At 52.2% G+C, this 14,292-nt stretch overlaps 1 protein-coding gene across 1 annotated transcript; it reads right to left on the reverse strand.

Moving 5' to 3' along the window:
* Positions 1 to 4,078: 4,078 nt before the first annotated feature.
* Positions 4,079 to 6,381, reverse strand: LOC142592612 (uncharacterized). Its single transcript, XM_075704152.1, has one exon. The coding sequence runs from the start codon at positions 6,303 to 6,305 to the stop codon at positions 4,797 to 4,799; it is 1,509 nt and encodes a 502-aa protein (XP_075560267.1). The 5' UTR covers positions 6,306 to 6,381; the 3' UTR covers positions 4,079 to 4,796.
* Positions 6,382 to 14,292: the final 7,911 nt, after the last annotated feature.

The raw sequence follows: 14,292 nt of genomic DNA on the forward strand, positions 1-14,292 counted from the left end.
CCGGGCCGCTTTCGCCGGGAGTCGTATGGGAAGCGGCTTTCTCGCCGTTTCCCACCGACCGCCTTTTCTTCCCGGGACTTTGTTGCCGCTCCCCGCGCCTCTACAGCTCTGAAGCAGTTCCAACGCGGCTGCCCCTGCCGGGGCCATAGCTGCCTTGGCGTGTTTTCTACACCATGAAACAACAGCGCCAAGCGACCAGCTCTTCCGAGGCCCATGTTCTAAATGGGCGTGCAAAGGGCCTTCGACCAATTCACCGCTCTGTTTCGATGGAGCATTTATCTACCGCAACGTCATTTTCCAACGAGCAGAAGACGCAATCGGCGACGGAGAACGTCGAAGCGCGTTCCTCGACAACAACGAAGACGCCCGAGGTGGATACCGCGGGAGTGGCCGCCGATCCCATCGTCGCCGATTTTACCTCCCAACAACGAGAGGTAGACACTCCGACCGGGGAAAGGATGGAGGAAGATGCTGCCCCGAACATTTACGACGGCAAAACTGACGACGACACAGGTGGCTGTTGGAAGACAGTCATACATAAGCGACGCAACCGTCAAACGCGCGCTAAGACGCAACCCTCCGAGAACATCTTGGGCATTCCGGACGCCTCCCAGCCTACCGTACGCAAGCGCATTCGGAATCAGAACCTGCCTCAACTTCCTTTGCACGATGAAAAGATAATTCTGCGGCCTCACGGAGGACTTTGTCTCGATAAGCGAACGCGCCCAGAACTCGCCAGTGCTCTATGGAGTGCTGCCGGCTTGACCACCGAGGATCGTCAGGACATCATATTCACCTCAGCAGAACTTGGCAATCATCAGCACACCCCAGTCGCACGTAGCCGATGCATTGTACAAGGTGAGGGAGCTGAACCTTGGTCAGCCGGTCTATCCCATCACGACATATTTTGCGGCCCCAGACAACTCATGCAAGGGAATTGTTCCTGGTCTTTTGCCCGGTACATCGTCATCCAAGCTAATGGATGAGCTTGTGGCTCCTGGAACTCAAATACTTCAAGCACGAATGATGGGTCAAACCAGCGTTGCGTTGGTAACATTTGAAGGACTTAAAGTGCCTCGCTACGTGCGTTTCTATGGTGCCGAACTCCGCTGCTACCCCCATCGACCCCGCCAACTGGTTTGCAAGATATGTCACAAGCTCGGCCATTGGGCTGATTACTGTCCTACGCCGCACGTGGTCATTTGCGTGACGTGGGGGACTGACAACCCCACCCCGTCACATCCGTGCACCCCACACTGCAGATCCTGTGACGACACCCACCCTACAGCGGATCCAAACTGCCCGCGGCGTGCTAGGCAGACACTGAACAAAGCTTGGGTGCGGAAAGCTCTCGAGAAAGAGCAGCGTGAACTCCAATCCTCCAGTGACCCGACCACTACCGCAGATACGGCGGAGACCCGAACGTCGCGCGCTCCAACGAAGGAGACCAGAAAAGTCCGGTCGGAGACCCGTTCGAGCTCCCGTCGCAAGTTCCGGACCCGTTCCAAGTCTCGGTCCCGATCCCGCGAGGCATCGGTGCGCCTCCCAGAGAAGCGCCCTCCTTCCCCATCTTCCCGACAACCCTACAAGAAGGCCCTGCAGACCAACGCCCCAGCCAAGGTGACCCTGGTCCCTTCAGGGGTGCAGCGGACCCCGGAGAAGAAAACAGCAATGGAGGCGCCTCGGGAGGTAGGTCGGGCGAAGGGTGCCCCACAGCTCGCTCCGCCCAGTAAATCTCTCCCTACCCCTTCCCTTATTACCAATTCGTTACCAAATCCCGATCCTCTAATAAAAATAGCCCGCCTACGTCGTGACATGGAGGCGCGCTGTGAGCGCCTACAAAAACAAATGGACGCGCTGGTGGCAGACATGAGCACTAGTATGCAGGCGGCTCTGGACAGGATAGAACGCCAAATGGAGGTCCTTCAAATAGGGATTACGGAGCAAGTAAAATCATGTATAGAGTGCACTTTCGCACGCATGGAAGTTCCTGAGCTTAGCGGTAACAACGAAAGCGCGCTTTCCGACCAAGGCTCTCGGCCGCAACCTTCAAATGTGGGCACCCGGCGCCTGCATCCCTATGCACGACCGCCTGCTGCCTCTCGCGATGATGATGGCGCCGCGTAACGCGGAGCAACTAGTGGTGTGGCAGTGGAATTGTAGGGGATTCCGCCGAAAACGAGGTTCCCTACAGCAGTATATCGCCATATCCACGAACCCTCCCCATGTCATCCTCTTACAGGAAGTCAATTGCACCCCTTCTTTATCCGGCTACAGCACGCTTACGGGTGTCTCTCCTCTTGTGGGAGCCTTAGTTTCGAAACATGTTACATGTCGCATGCATACCACTAACATTGACATTCCTCACCAAATATTGGAAATAATTACGCAAGGTAAACGCAGCGAGAGTCTGTTTATACTCAATGCATACAGTTCCCCCCCGTTCGCGAACGCACTGTTTTCAGCACCTACTAACAGAATTTGGTAGGTTTGGACGGGTTTGTGTGGTGGCCGGCGACTTTAACGCTCCGCATACTGCATGGGGTATGCAGGCTAAAGGGACCCGCTTATGGAATGCCATCTGTAACATGAGATACACACTCCTTACCGACCCAGAGCACCCCACTCGGATGGGCAACAGCGTATCTCGTGACACCTGCCCTGACCTTACCTTCGTGCGCAATACTGGCCCAGTCGTTACGCACGGGCCTTTAGAGGAGCACCTTGGTAGTGACCACTACATTGTGGCGACCACCTTGTCATTACGGGGTGCGCGCAGGCCCGAGCGAAATGTGCGTATAACGGATTGGGCGAAATTCAGGGAACGTCGCCAGGACCCACCTGAGCGCCAAGGGTACGAACGCTGGCTTGACGCTGGCTTGACTCTCTCGCACAAGATCTAGAGGCCACCACGAGCACACTGCGCACCACAACCGAGACATCAGACATAGACCCTCATTTACTTCATCTTTGGAATGCCCGCAGAGGGCTGACTTGACGATGGAAACGACAACGCCTCAACCGCAAACTTAGGAAACATATAGATCAAATTATACGGGAATCTCAGGAGTATGCAGAGATCCTTACGAGGAATAACTGGCGAGGATTTTGCGATCGCCTCTCAGACACATTGAGCACAGCAAAAACGTGGTCGATTCTTCGCACTCACAGATCCCACCACAACAAAGGGAAAAACATTTCAACAGCTGCACATCCTAATGCACGAGTACAGGGACGATGTCTCGACACTCCTCAGAGAGCTAGAGAAGCATTTCATACCCACAGGCCCGCCGCCGAAGTACCCTGACGATCCTTATGTAGGCGAGGCGAACGAATTGCTAGATGCGGACATCACATCTGACGAAGTGCGGGTGGTCCTACAAGACCTACGCCGCAACACGGCACCGGGTGCCGACCACATCCGATTCGCCACCCTTCGTAACCTCAGTGACGCGGATATTAACCACCTTGTCACGGATCTCCTCCGGAGAACACTCTGGCCGAAAGAATGGACTAGGCGACAGGCGTACCCACCAGATGCACATTTAATACAACCCACGCGACAAGAACAGCAGCACACAAACCTAACAAAACTAACACACAAGATACAAAAAACTATCAGTACACACGAACCGGTAACACTGCCACTAGCGTTCCATTGAGAGTGGTTGGCGTTCGTGCTTACGTCTGGTTCGGTGCGGATGTGGCGTGGTGTGGGTCCCGTAGCCGGCGTCGGAGTGGCGTTCGACGTTCGAGGACTGGCGTCGCTGGAGGCGTCGTTGGTTGCGACGTACAGGCTCCCGGTCCAAGCGCCCGTGGAGGTGTGGCCGATGATGTTGGCGTTGGGGCACCACCCGGAAGAGTGGTGACAGCGGTAGAGACACCCCTGGCCGTAGCAGGTGGTGGCGTCCTCCGTGGACTCCCCGGAACGGGCTCAGGAACGGCAGGAAGTCTGCGGTGCAAAGCCGTAGAACACGAGCACGCCGAAGCGGTAGCCGGCGTCGCTCTCTTCCGGTCGAACCGTCCCTCACCCGCCGAGTCTCCGCTGCTTTCTCCCCCCCCCCCCCCCAGTGTCTCGCCCTTCCTCGCCCTTTTATAGCCTTCTTGTTAGTCCACGTAATCCTTCTCTTCGTCTTCTTCTCTTCTCCACCAATCGTCGCTTTCCATCTCACCGGATACTTCTCCACCAATCATCTCTTGTCACCTCACTGGAAACTTCTTCTTTATCTTCGTTCGTCTTCGGTTAATCCACGTCATTCTTAACGCCATCCTCGTCGTCTTCTCGAAACCTTTCTTCGTCTAGCATTTTATTTTATCTTCCCTCTTATATGTGACAAGGGCCCCCTCTCTCAAGAGTTTTTCCCTGAAAAACTGCTCACGTCGTCCTCCTCTTCAAGTCATCCAACCAGCCGACTATCTTCTGTGGCAATTCTGGCCCCAGCACACCACACAACACAACGTAGATGACCAGCACACACCAAAAGCACATCACTAACACACCACTGCCGTTGTCCATACAGTGTCCTTAACAAACATGGTAACGTTCACAACCAAACTGCGTTTTCGGAACACTGCCGTTGTCCACACGGTGTCCTAACATAAACATGTTAATGTCCACAATGCACTCGTTTGTAAAATCACGTAACAACCACACCAACACCAACAACACGATACATCCCTGAGATACATAGCACAGCAGCAACAACAAGATACCTCCCAGAGATACCTAGAGCTGTTCAGTTGGCTCTACTGATGATGTCCGCTGCAACGTTATCTCTGCCTTTAATATATTCCACCTAAAATGCGTATTCTTGTAAGGCCAAACTGGACTTACTGGACTCCTTACTCTGCTTGTCCTTGCTATGCTTTCCTTTGTTTACGTGCTTATCCTTGTTGTGTTTCTCCTTGCTTTGTTGCTTTTCTTTACTTTGCATATCCTTGTTGTCTTTCTCCTTGCTGCCTTTGTCCGCCTTCTCCTTGCTTCCTTTGCCCACCTTCTCCTTGCTGGACTTAGCTTTGCCAGCCTTCTCCTTGCTTCTGGATCTCGAGCTGCGTTCCTTAGAGGAGCCTTTCTTGGCCTTCTTGGACTTGCGCTTGCCTCCCCCTTTCTCTTTGGTTCTCTTGCTGCTCTTGCTACTTTTGCTGCTTAGCCAAGTATAGAAACCCTTCTTTTTCTTCTTCTCTTTACTATCCTTGCCTTTGCTTTTCTTGTCTTTGCTCTTGTTCTTCTTGTCTTTTGACTTGTCTTTGCTCGGGCGCTTCTTGTCTTTGGACTTCTTCTCCTTACCCTCTTTCTTTCTTTCCAAACGCTGCATTGCTCTGCCTGTCGCTTGAGCTCTTGTCTCCACTGCCGACGAGAAAGTGACTGCCCCATCACTCGCCTGAGTTGTCGTGGACTTTTCCTCTTTTGGTTTTTCTTCAACGTCGAGCATCCTCCACTCGGCATCGGGGTCCTCGACACTTCTTGCACCCGTAATGTTTCCCACGATGAGATCGTAGATGGGTTGCTCTACGCATTTTTCCACTACCTGCCCAGTATAATATGGCGTGGACACTAGAATCCTGGCTTCAGGAAGGTACCCTACTGTGCTATCTGCGAGAGTGAGGGTCGACGTTTGCCCTGTAAGCTCCTCGTCCTTCACCAGGCTTCTCCCAACCAAAGGTGTGTTGGCTCCGCTGTCTCTAAGCACCAATACAGGATGGTCCCCTATTTGCCCAACCACCACCGGCATTGCTGCTTTTGACTTGGGTGCTCCACTCACCACCTCATTTCCCAGCGGAGTTTGTTCTCCTTTTCGCGGTGGAACTTCAGGTGGTGTGACAAGTTCTGCCCGAGAGCCGACAACGCCTGCAGCTTGGTCTTGCCCCAGAGCTATCCGCTCGAATTGTTGCGGATACGCGTCCAAATCATCTCTTTTGTCATCAAAAGGAGCCATTAACTTTCTTGGACAAACCCTGGCCGGCCTAGGAGATTCGGTATCTGCAAAAGAACGCTGATTATCGTCCATGACCCCCTCATATCCTCCTGCGATATGCGCCTGTTTCCACAAAAGGAACTGCTTCTCACGTTCTATCCTTCTTTTCTCCTGCTCTTCTGACTCGCGAGCTCTTCTAGCCTCTCGCTCTTCTGCCTCGCGAGCACTTCTAGCCTCTCGCTCTTCTGCTTCGCGAGCGTCTGCGCGTGCTTGCGCCCTTTCCTCTCTCTGCCTCTTTGCTTCTTCTTTCTTCTCGTCCCAAAGACGCATCGCCTCTTCCTTGCTTAGCCCTAGCTTGAGCGCCAGTTCCAGCGTTTTTGCCAAATCCATACTTTCAGCCGTCGAGAGATCGGAAAGATCCGAGACAAAGCAAAAAGAAACAAGGAAATGAATCCTGGCAGGCTCGCCACTTTGTCACGGATCTCCTCCGGAGAACACTCTGGCCGAAAGAATGGACTAGGCGACAGGCGTACCCACACAGATGCACATTTAATACAACCCACGCGACAAGAACAGCAGCACACAAACCTAACAAAACTAACACACAAGATACAAAAAACTATCAGTACACACGAACCGGTAACACTGCCACTAGCGTTGCATTGAGAGTGGTTGGCGTTCGTGCTTACGTCTGGTTCGGTGCGGATGTGGCGTGGTGTGGGTCCCGTAGCCGGCGTCGGAGTGGCGTTCGACGTTCGAGGACTGGCGTCGCTGGAGGCGTCGTTGGTTGCGTCGTACACGCTCCCGGTCCAAGCGCCCGTGGAGGTGTGGCCGATGATGTTGGCGTTGGGGCACCACCCGGAAGAGTGGTGACAGCGGTAGAGACACCCCTGGCCGTAGCAGGTGGTGGCGTCCTCCGTGGACTCCCCGGAACGGGCTCAGGAACGGCAGGAAGTCTGCGGTGCAAAGCCGTAGAACACGAGCACGCCGAAGCGGTAGCCGGCGTCGCTCTCTTCCGGTCGAACCGTCCCTCACCCGCCGAGTCTCCGCTGCTTTCTCCCCCCCCCCCCCCAGTGTCTCGCCCTTCCTCGCCCTTTTATAGCCTTCTTGTTAGTCCACGTAATCCTTCTCTTCGTCTTCTTCTCTTCTCCACCAATCGTAGCTTTCCATCTCACCGGATACTTCTCCACCAATCATCTCTTGTCACCTCACTGGAAACTTCTTTATCTTCTTTCGTCTTCGGTTAATCCACGTCATTCTTAACGCCATCCTCGTCGTCTTCTTGAAACCTTTCTTCGTCTAGCATTTTATTTTATCTTCCCTCTTATATGTGACACACCTCACCCATATATTCAATGATTGCTGGCGCAAGGGCATGCTTCCCCAAGTATGGCGACACGCCGACATCACACTGATCCCCAAACCGGGCAAGCCTGTTAAGGTTGAAAACTTACGACCCATCTCCCTAACATCCTGCATTGGTAAGCTCATGGAGCATGTACTCTTGCGGCGTCTGCAGTCCTTCCTCGAAGAAAAATCATTCTTTTCTAACTCTCAATTCGGATATCGGGCTCATCTGTCTGCCAAAGATGTGCTTTTACAATTGCGGGAGGAAGTCATAGGACCTCCGTCGTCCGCCCAAACGAGAGCACTCATAGCCTTAGACCTAAAAGGGGCATTCGATAATGTTGAACATTACCTCATCCTTCGCAATGTTGCACATTCACACTGTGGAATTCATATGTACAACTATATCCGCGCATTTCTTCGAGATCGCACAGCCACCGTAGGAATGGGACCGCATCGATCCGGTACGATTCGCCTTGTAGGACGTGGGACACCCCAGGGCTCAGTTCTTTCCCCTACTTTATCCAATATCGCGCTCGCAGGACTCCCCCGACTACTCGACCAGATCCCTGATGTTGCCCACGCTATTTATGCGGACGACATTACTACCTGGTCGACACGGGGTTCCGACGGAGCCATCCAGGACCGACTGCAGCAAGCAGTCGATACAGTTTCCGAGTACGCGAGAAAATGCGGCTTAAGATGTGCTCCGGAAAAGTCGGAGCTCATAATCATTCTCCCCCGGAGCCGTTCCTCTACTCCCCCTATCACTGTGCACGTGGATGGCACACCGATACCACAGGTTAATCGTGCTCGTATCCTCGGCCTACACATCCAAGCGGATGGCAGGTCAAACTACACTGTTTTCCTTCTATCCAGACAGATTGAGCAAATTCTGGCCATGATCCGGAGGGTCTCCAACAGACGCTCGGGCCTTCGAGAAGAGGACCTGCTGCGCTTGGTGGAGGCATGCGTGATCAGCCGCCTTACATACCATCTCCCATTTCAGCGGTTGACCCAAGCGCAACAACTTCGCATAGACGCAATGATTCGCAAAGCGACGAAGCTGGCCCATGGCCTCCCGAACTTTACTTCCACACACCGTCTCCTTTACTTAGGGACACATAACACACTAGGCGAGCTGCTAGAGGCACATTGGGTCAGCCATCGCCAGCGCCTCCACTCGCTCCTACTGGCCGCCATCTTCTCACACGGCTAGGATACTCTGTACCACCCCTTGAGTCTGAAACCCGTCCAACGAACTTGTCGTCAGCGTTACGCCAAGCACTAAGTATTCATCCATTGCCACGTAATATGCACCCCGAGCATGACACAGGGCGGCGCAAAGCCCGTGTACGATACATTGGCCGCATGCTTGCAAACATCCCGGAAACACACACTTTATACACGGACACATCACGCACTCAAGAGGGCTATACCTCGGTAGTTTTGGATGGCACCGAATCCCTGAGAGACTCTGCTGCAATGCGCGGAACAAATGCCCCTTACGGAGAAATTCTCGGTGTTGCTCTTGCAATTCGATACGCCATCCGTGTTCCTGAGGAAGTGTATATATTGACGGACTCGCAACAGGCATGCCGGGAGTTCCTATCAGGACATGGCATCCCGAGAGTGGCGCACCAAATTCTCAAACAGATCCCGCAAAATACATTAACCACACCTCCCCGCATCCACTTACTCTGGACCCCTGGGCATACCTCGCTGCCGGGTAACGAACGCGCACATGCGGTTGCCCGAGAAATTTCCCTCCGGGCGACTCGGCATGGTGAGGCGACTAGTTCAGAGTGGGGGGATCCCTTGCTCCGTTATAAAGACATACTCCGTCATTATACACGCATTCGTCGCACCCACGCCGCATCACCGCCGTCCTTCTCGCTGGAGGAAGCAGTGGCATTACGCCAGTTACAAACCGCAACTTTTCCTAATCTTGTCTCTCTCAATAAATTCTACCCATACTGTTATGCAGATCGTTGCCCTGGCTGTGGCAGCTCGCCCACAATCTTCCACGTCACGATTGAGTGCACTGCAAACCTCTTTCCTCCCTTGCCAACTCTCCTTTACCCCCTATGCAACAAAGAGCTGTGGGACGATGCCCTCCGCGACGGACCTACCGAGGTCCTCCGAGCAGTGATACAACGGGCTCGAAACATCGCCGGAATCATCTTAGGGACCCTGGACTGAGGGTTCCTCCCACACTGCTCTCGCCATTCAAATATTATTAATAAAGATCTTTTACTCTCTCTCTCTCTCTCTACTTCCCAGTACGACATTCAAGCGCATTGAAGAAGCACCGACCGCTTGTTGCGCGCGGAAAATGCTGTTATTTGAATTGCACCGTTTTATTCACCCTGGTCGCGCAAGCCCGTTCGATTGCTGATCGACCTGCGCATGGTGTAGGCGCTTTGAGTGACAAGATTCTAAGCGCCAGCTCGGAGACATGAAATGCGCTGCAGAGTCGACTTAGCCTTGCCTGCGCTCCGTCAGTCTTAAGTTTGGCAGTTTGGCTAGTTTTTTCTAGGACCAACATGGGGAAGTGCGCACACGGCGAGAAACAATGTGCAGACGGGGCACGGGTACTTTGTTCTATCTACCTGTCTCCCCTTGTGTGCGTTGTTAGATATAATACTGATGATGCTAATGATAACTTCGAAGGCAGTTGCGTGACGTCAAAAAAGCTTTATGGTCTATAAGGGTGCACGAAACAAGGCTTATAACAATCAGGGTTTATAATAATAAGATCGCGATGGTCACCGATTTTCAACATAAATAACAGAAGAGTCGTTGCACCTAGATCAGAGTTGACAAGTCCTGTAAACTTCTTCTGTTTACAGTTAGTGCTGTTTCCAGATTTCCCTGAACTCCAATCGCGCTTTTCAAAGAGGAACAAGCGGTGGCAGATATTTGAGACCAAAAGTAACGTAGGTTATTAACCCGCATCAACTCTCATGCTAGCATTCTTGCTACCAAAAGGGCACGAAATTCACTAGAGCGAGTGCTTGAACCTGGCGCGTTGTCTGTGGAAAACACTGATGAATGTGCGCCATGGGCCCTTTGGCCGGGCACCGAAATGCCTTCGCGAAATCTTCAACGTACAAGAGCGATGCGTTCACAAGGCGTGCATCCTGACTCGACCAACTTGCGGGGCAACGTTTGTAAGTACTGAGAATGAAAAATAACTGCGCCTCTGACACGCGCCAGAAAGTTTGGGTGATTTTGGGCACGTTCCAATTAGACGTCTTGTTCAGAGCATTCAACGTCGACAGTAAACCAAGAACTGTAATGGCGAATTGGCCCTGCCGTACGCCCGTGCCGCTAAGTTGATCTTTTTTGTTCTTTAGGCAGGTAAAGAACTTGCGAATGTTCGAACGAGTTTTCCTATTCCACATCATGCGACCCAACGTCTTGAACCACAAGCTCTCCGCCAATATTCGGCCCAGGAGCGCATGATCTGGCAGGTAGTGGCTGTCTGCGCCCGAACCAATGTATCCATAGGCGGAGAGCGGGAGAAGCAGGTGCATGTCGCCCCTGAATTCCACGACTCCGTACTGGACCACATTCGTGCTGTCCAGGCCAAGTTTACGGCTAGTTGCGACTTCGTAAGCATACACACGCCCTCTCAGCACATTCTCGCCAATGTCGTCGGTCCCGTTCGGAACCGGTACAGAAATTAATTGGCTCGCATCTGTGGGAGTTACGAGGACGAGATTCTCAAAAAACGTGCGCAACTTCTCTAAGTCTTCGACATCGAACAGCTTGCTGGAATGACAGTCAGCGTACACGACACGCTTTACAGAGGAGAACACTGCTTGTGCCTCAGCGTCAGCGCTGCGGTCTGTGAGCATTTCGGCTGCCAGCATGTCCCAGGCTTCCCAGATATAGTTCAAGCTCTCTAGGCAGCTTCTGAAGGCACTCGGATGAGAGCCGTCATAAAGGTCGTAAAAAATTCGCGAACCATGAACGACACTGTGCCACACGAGGAAGGCGATCTTCGTCGCAGCGGTTTCACCTCCGTCGTCTTGCGCGGCGAACACGCTGCGTAGATGTCGTATTTGGTACAAGCCCTCGACTTTGACGAACGTTGAGTTTTGTAGCCTGTATCCGCAGGTCCCGAGACCAGCTTCGAGTTCCTTCACCTGCCACACTTCTTGGTTGAAAATATGGCTTTCGGTGTGCATCGTGTACGTTCTCGTTGCTCGACCTAATGCTATAAACTTTCTACAGAGCTTTGCCACGAAGTTAGTCAAATCTTGACTCTTCAAAGTCATATTGGAGTGCTTCTTGAGAGCGTCTACGGTGGCTCTTACGGCAGTTAAGGAATTGCGAACGTTGCAGATGACATTGATTTTGAGGGACACAAGGCGATGGTCAAGGCTGAGAGAAACTTGTATAGCTGATGGCATGCGGTACTTCACCGATGAAGCTAAAAAGTACGCCATAGCCTCACTCGTGTCCATGTACCGTAAGTGTTTCAACTCGTGCTGGAGTAGTGCGTTGGCAAGGGAGAACATGAACGAGTCGGGACGCGGGACGGCCTTGACGCATGACGTGAAGTAGGCCGTGAGGAAGCGCCCGGCGTTGTCTTTGTGCACGCCATCTCGCTCGGCACCTGTGATGAGCGAGTACATGACCTGGAAATATTGGTCGTCGCCCGTCGATAGTTTATCATTGATGACGTTGGAGCAGACGTAGGCGAAGAAATCTTTGCAAGGGTTTATGGCGGGGTTCCCGTACCGGGACAATTCGTCGGCTTCACGTGGGCAGCAGAACGGCACTTCATCTGTCCTCCTTGAATGGTCGCCTGGGTAAATGTTGAAGGAGACGGCTCCGACTACGGCCAACAGTACGACTGCGAGGAAGTACAGAAGCAGAACATGGAAGTCTAACGACCAACGTCCATCTTCCTTGAAAAACCACCCCATTCGAGGGAGGTGTGGCCAACTGATACTAACTCGTTGCGAAAGTGACAAAGCGGTGAACTAGACAAACCAGCGGTGGGGTTCTCAAGTGATCGCTTTAGGAGTCAGTTGGAGAGTTTTGGCGTGTCCGGTGTTTAGCTAAACGCAGGCAGAGCAGGCGAGCGGGGGCGTAAATGCGAGCGGCTGGAGCAATGGTGCTACCTGAAGGCCGAGAGCCCAACAAGACACAGTCATGGCCTCCGATATTAAAACCCCTCAATCTGCAAAAGTAGGGCAAACCACTTCCCTCCACCTCCACTCGACACGGCCTCGATGCTGGCGCAGCCCGTGCTGGCCTTGCCGTAGCAGACGACGGCTAACACGCTATCGGAGGAAATCCGCGGAAAAGTTCGTTCGAGGCCTGCGGAGCAGTTATTTCAATCGAGATCTCAGTCGGTAACTGGCCTCAAGACTTTCGTGTTAAAATTGCGGGAAAAGTACGGAAAATGACCATTATTTAAGGTGTAAAGCACGCGCACGTTGAGAGTTTGTGATGCTGAAACACGACGCATGCACGCGGTGTGCTCAAACACGCGCGTAATTACCAGAGTTTTATCTTTTGACAGCGTGAAAGTATCTGTACGTGGTTTCGTACATTCACATACAGTGCATATGACGCATGCGATGCCCATTTACTTAATCGGACGCATAAAAATGTTGACGTAACGAGTTAACGGTGTGGGCGTCGGCGAACAGCAAGAATTCAGACGCGGATAAAGACATTTTTCTTCTTTACCCAGTTTCTGGCTCTCACCTGAGCTTGGCCCGTTGCCTTGACGGATCAACCTGCTATCATGGCGCACCAGATGAATGCTATCGCCCGCACCGTGTTGCTGACGGCGGCAGATGACTATCCAGTTCTTGATGCCAAGTTCCACCTGGAAACAGCGCCAGTTCTCCGTCTGCCCTGGTCAACCACAAAATCGGAAGTGCTGTATATAAGCGACCGGTCATCGTACGCGCCTTTCAGTGGGCGTTGGCGGGCAGCAAGAATACAGACGCGGTTAAAGACGTGTTTCTTCTTTACCCAGGTTGGTACTTCATATTCCTTGCATTCTAAACGCTCGAGTAATCGCTGCTTGCTGCTCGTCCCACGCCCACATGTTTTGGTACTTTTGGTTGCGGATTGCTTTCAAGTATTGAAGACGTTGCTATTGTCCGGTGATGTGGAGCAAAACCCTGGTCCTGATGAAGTTGACAAGGGCAATGCTGAAGGACTGGCTGCCATAAATGCTCTCGCGAGTACGATGGAAGCACGTCACGCTGAAGTGATGTTTTCACTCGACGAGGTAAAAGCTAGTAAAAACCTCATGGAAGAACGAATGTCTGACATCATCACGAGATTAACAACTGTCGAACGGAAATTAAGCGCTCTCGAAAGCACTCGGAATGTGTATGCGACCGATGTTCACCGCGTTGCTGCTAATATAGTGCGAAGTGAAAATGCTGCACTGCAAGCACGCCTTGACGACTTTGAGGACCGTTCCCACCGTGAAAACTTAATCATGCATGGACTGAAAGACAATTTTTCAGAAAGCTGGGCTCACACTGAAGAAGCCGAAGAACTTCCTGCAGACGCAATTTCACGAGCGCATCGACTTGGCTCTTTTGTTACCGGCAGAAATCGTCCTATAGTTGTGAAGTTATCTTCGTTTAAAACAAAGACAGCGTTTTAGCACACAGGTCTAAATTGAAAAATACAGGAGTCGCTCTACAATAGGACTTTTGTAAAGCAACGAGGCAGATACATAAAACGCTGATAGATTTCGCCAAGACTACCACACAACCCTACAACCTAAGATATAATCGATTATATATAAATAAAGAATGCTATGTCTACTGCAAAGAAACTGATAACGTCTGTGAAATAGATTCCTCTAGCGCATTTGCATCTGGTAACCACGTATCTTCTTCAGATCCGCAACACGTTGCTGGTTTTCCTCGGGCACATGCCTCCGATAATGCTACAACTTCTACTGTGTCACACCCTCATAGCACTCCGACTTAAGGCTGTTTCACATGCTGCGACTGGAACAACAAAAATCGGTGCTGTC

The sequence above is a fragment of the Dermacentor variabilis genome, chromosome 9 (genome assembly GCF_050947875.1).
Source record: "Dermacentor variabilis isolate Ectoservices chromosome 9, ASM5094787v1, whole genome shotgun sequence".
Taxonomy (NCBI): domain Eukaryota; kingdom Metazoa; phylum Arthropoda; class Arachnida; order Ixodida; family Ixodidae; genus Dermacentor; species Dermacentor variabilis.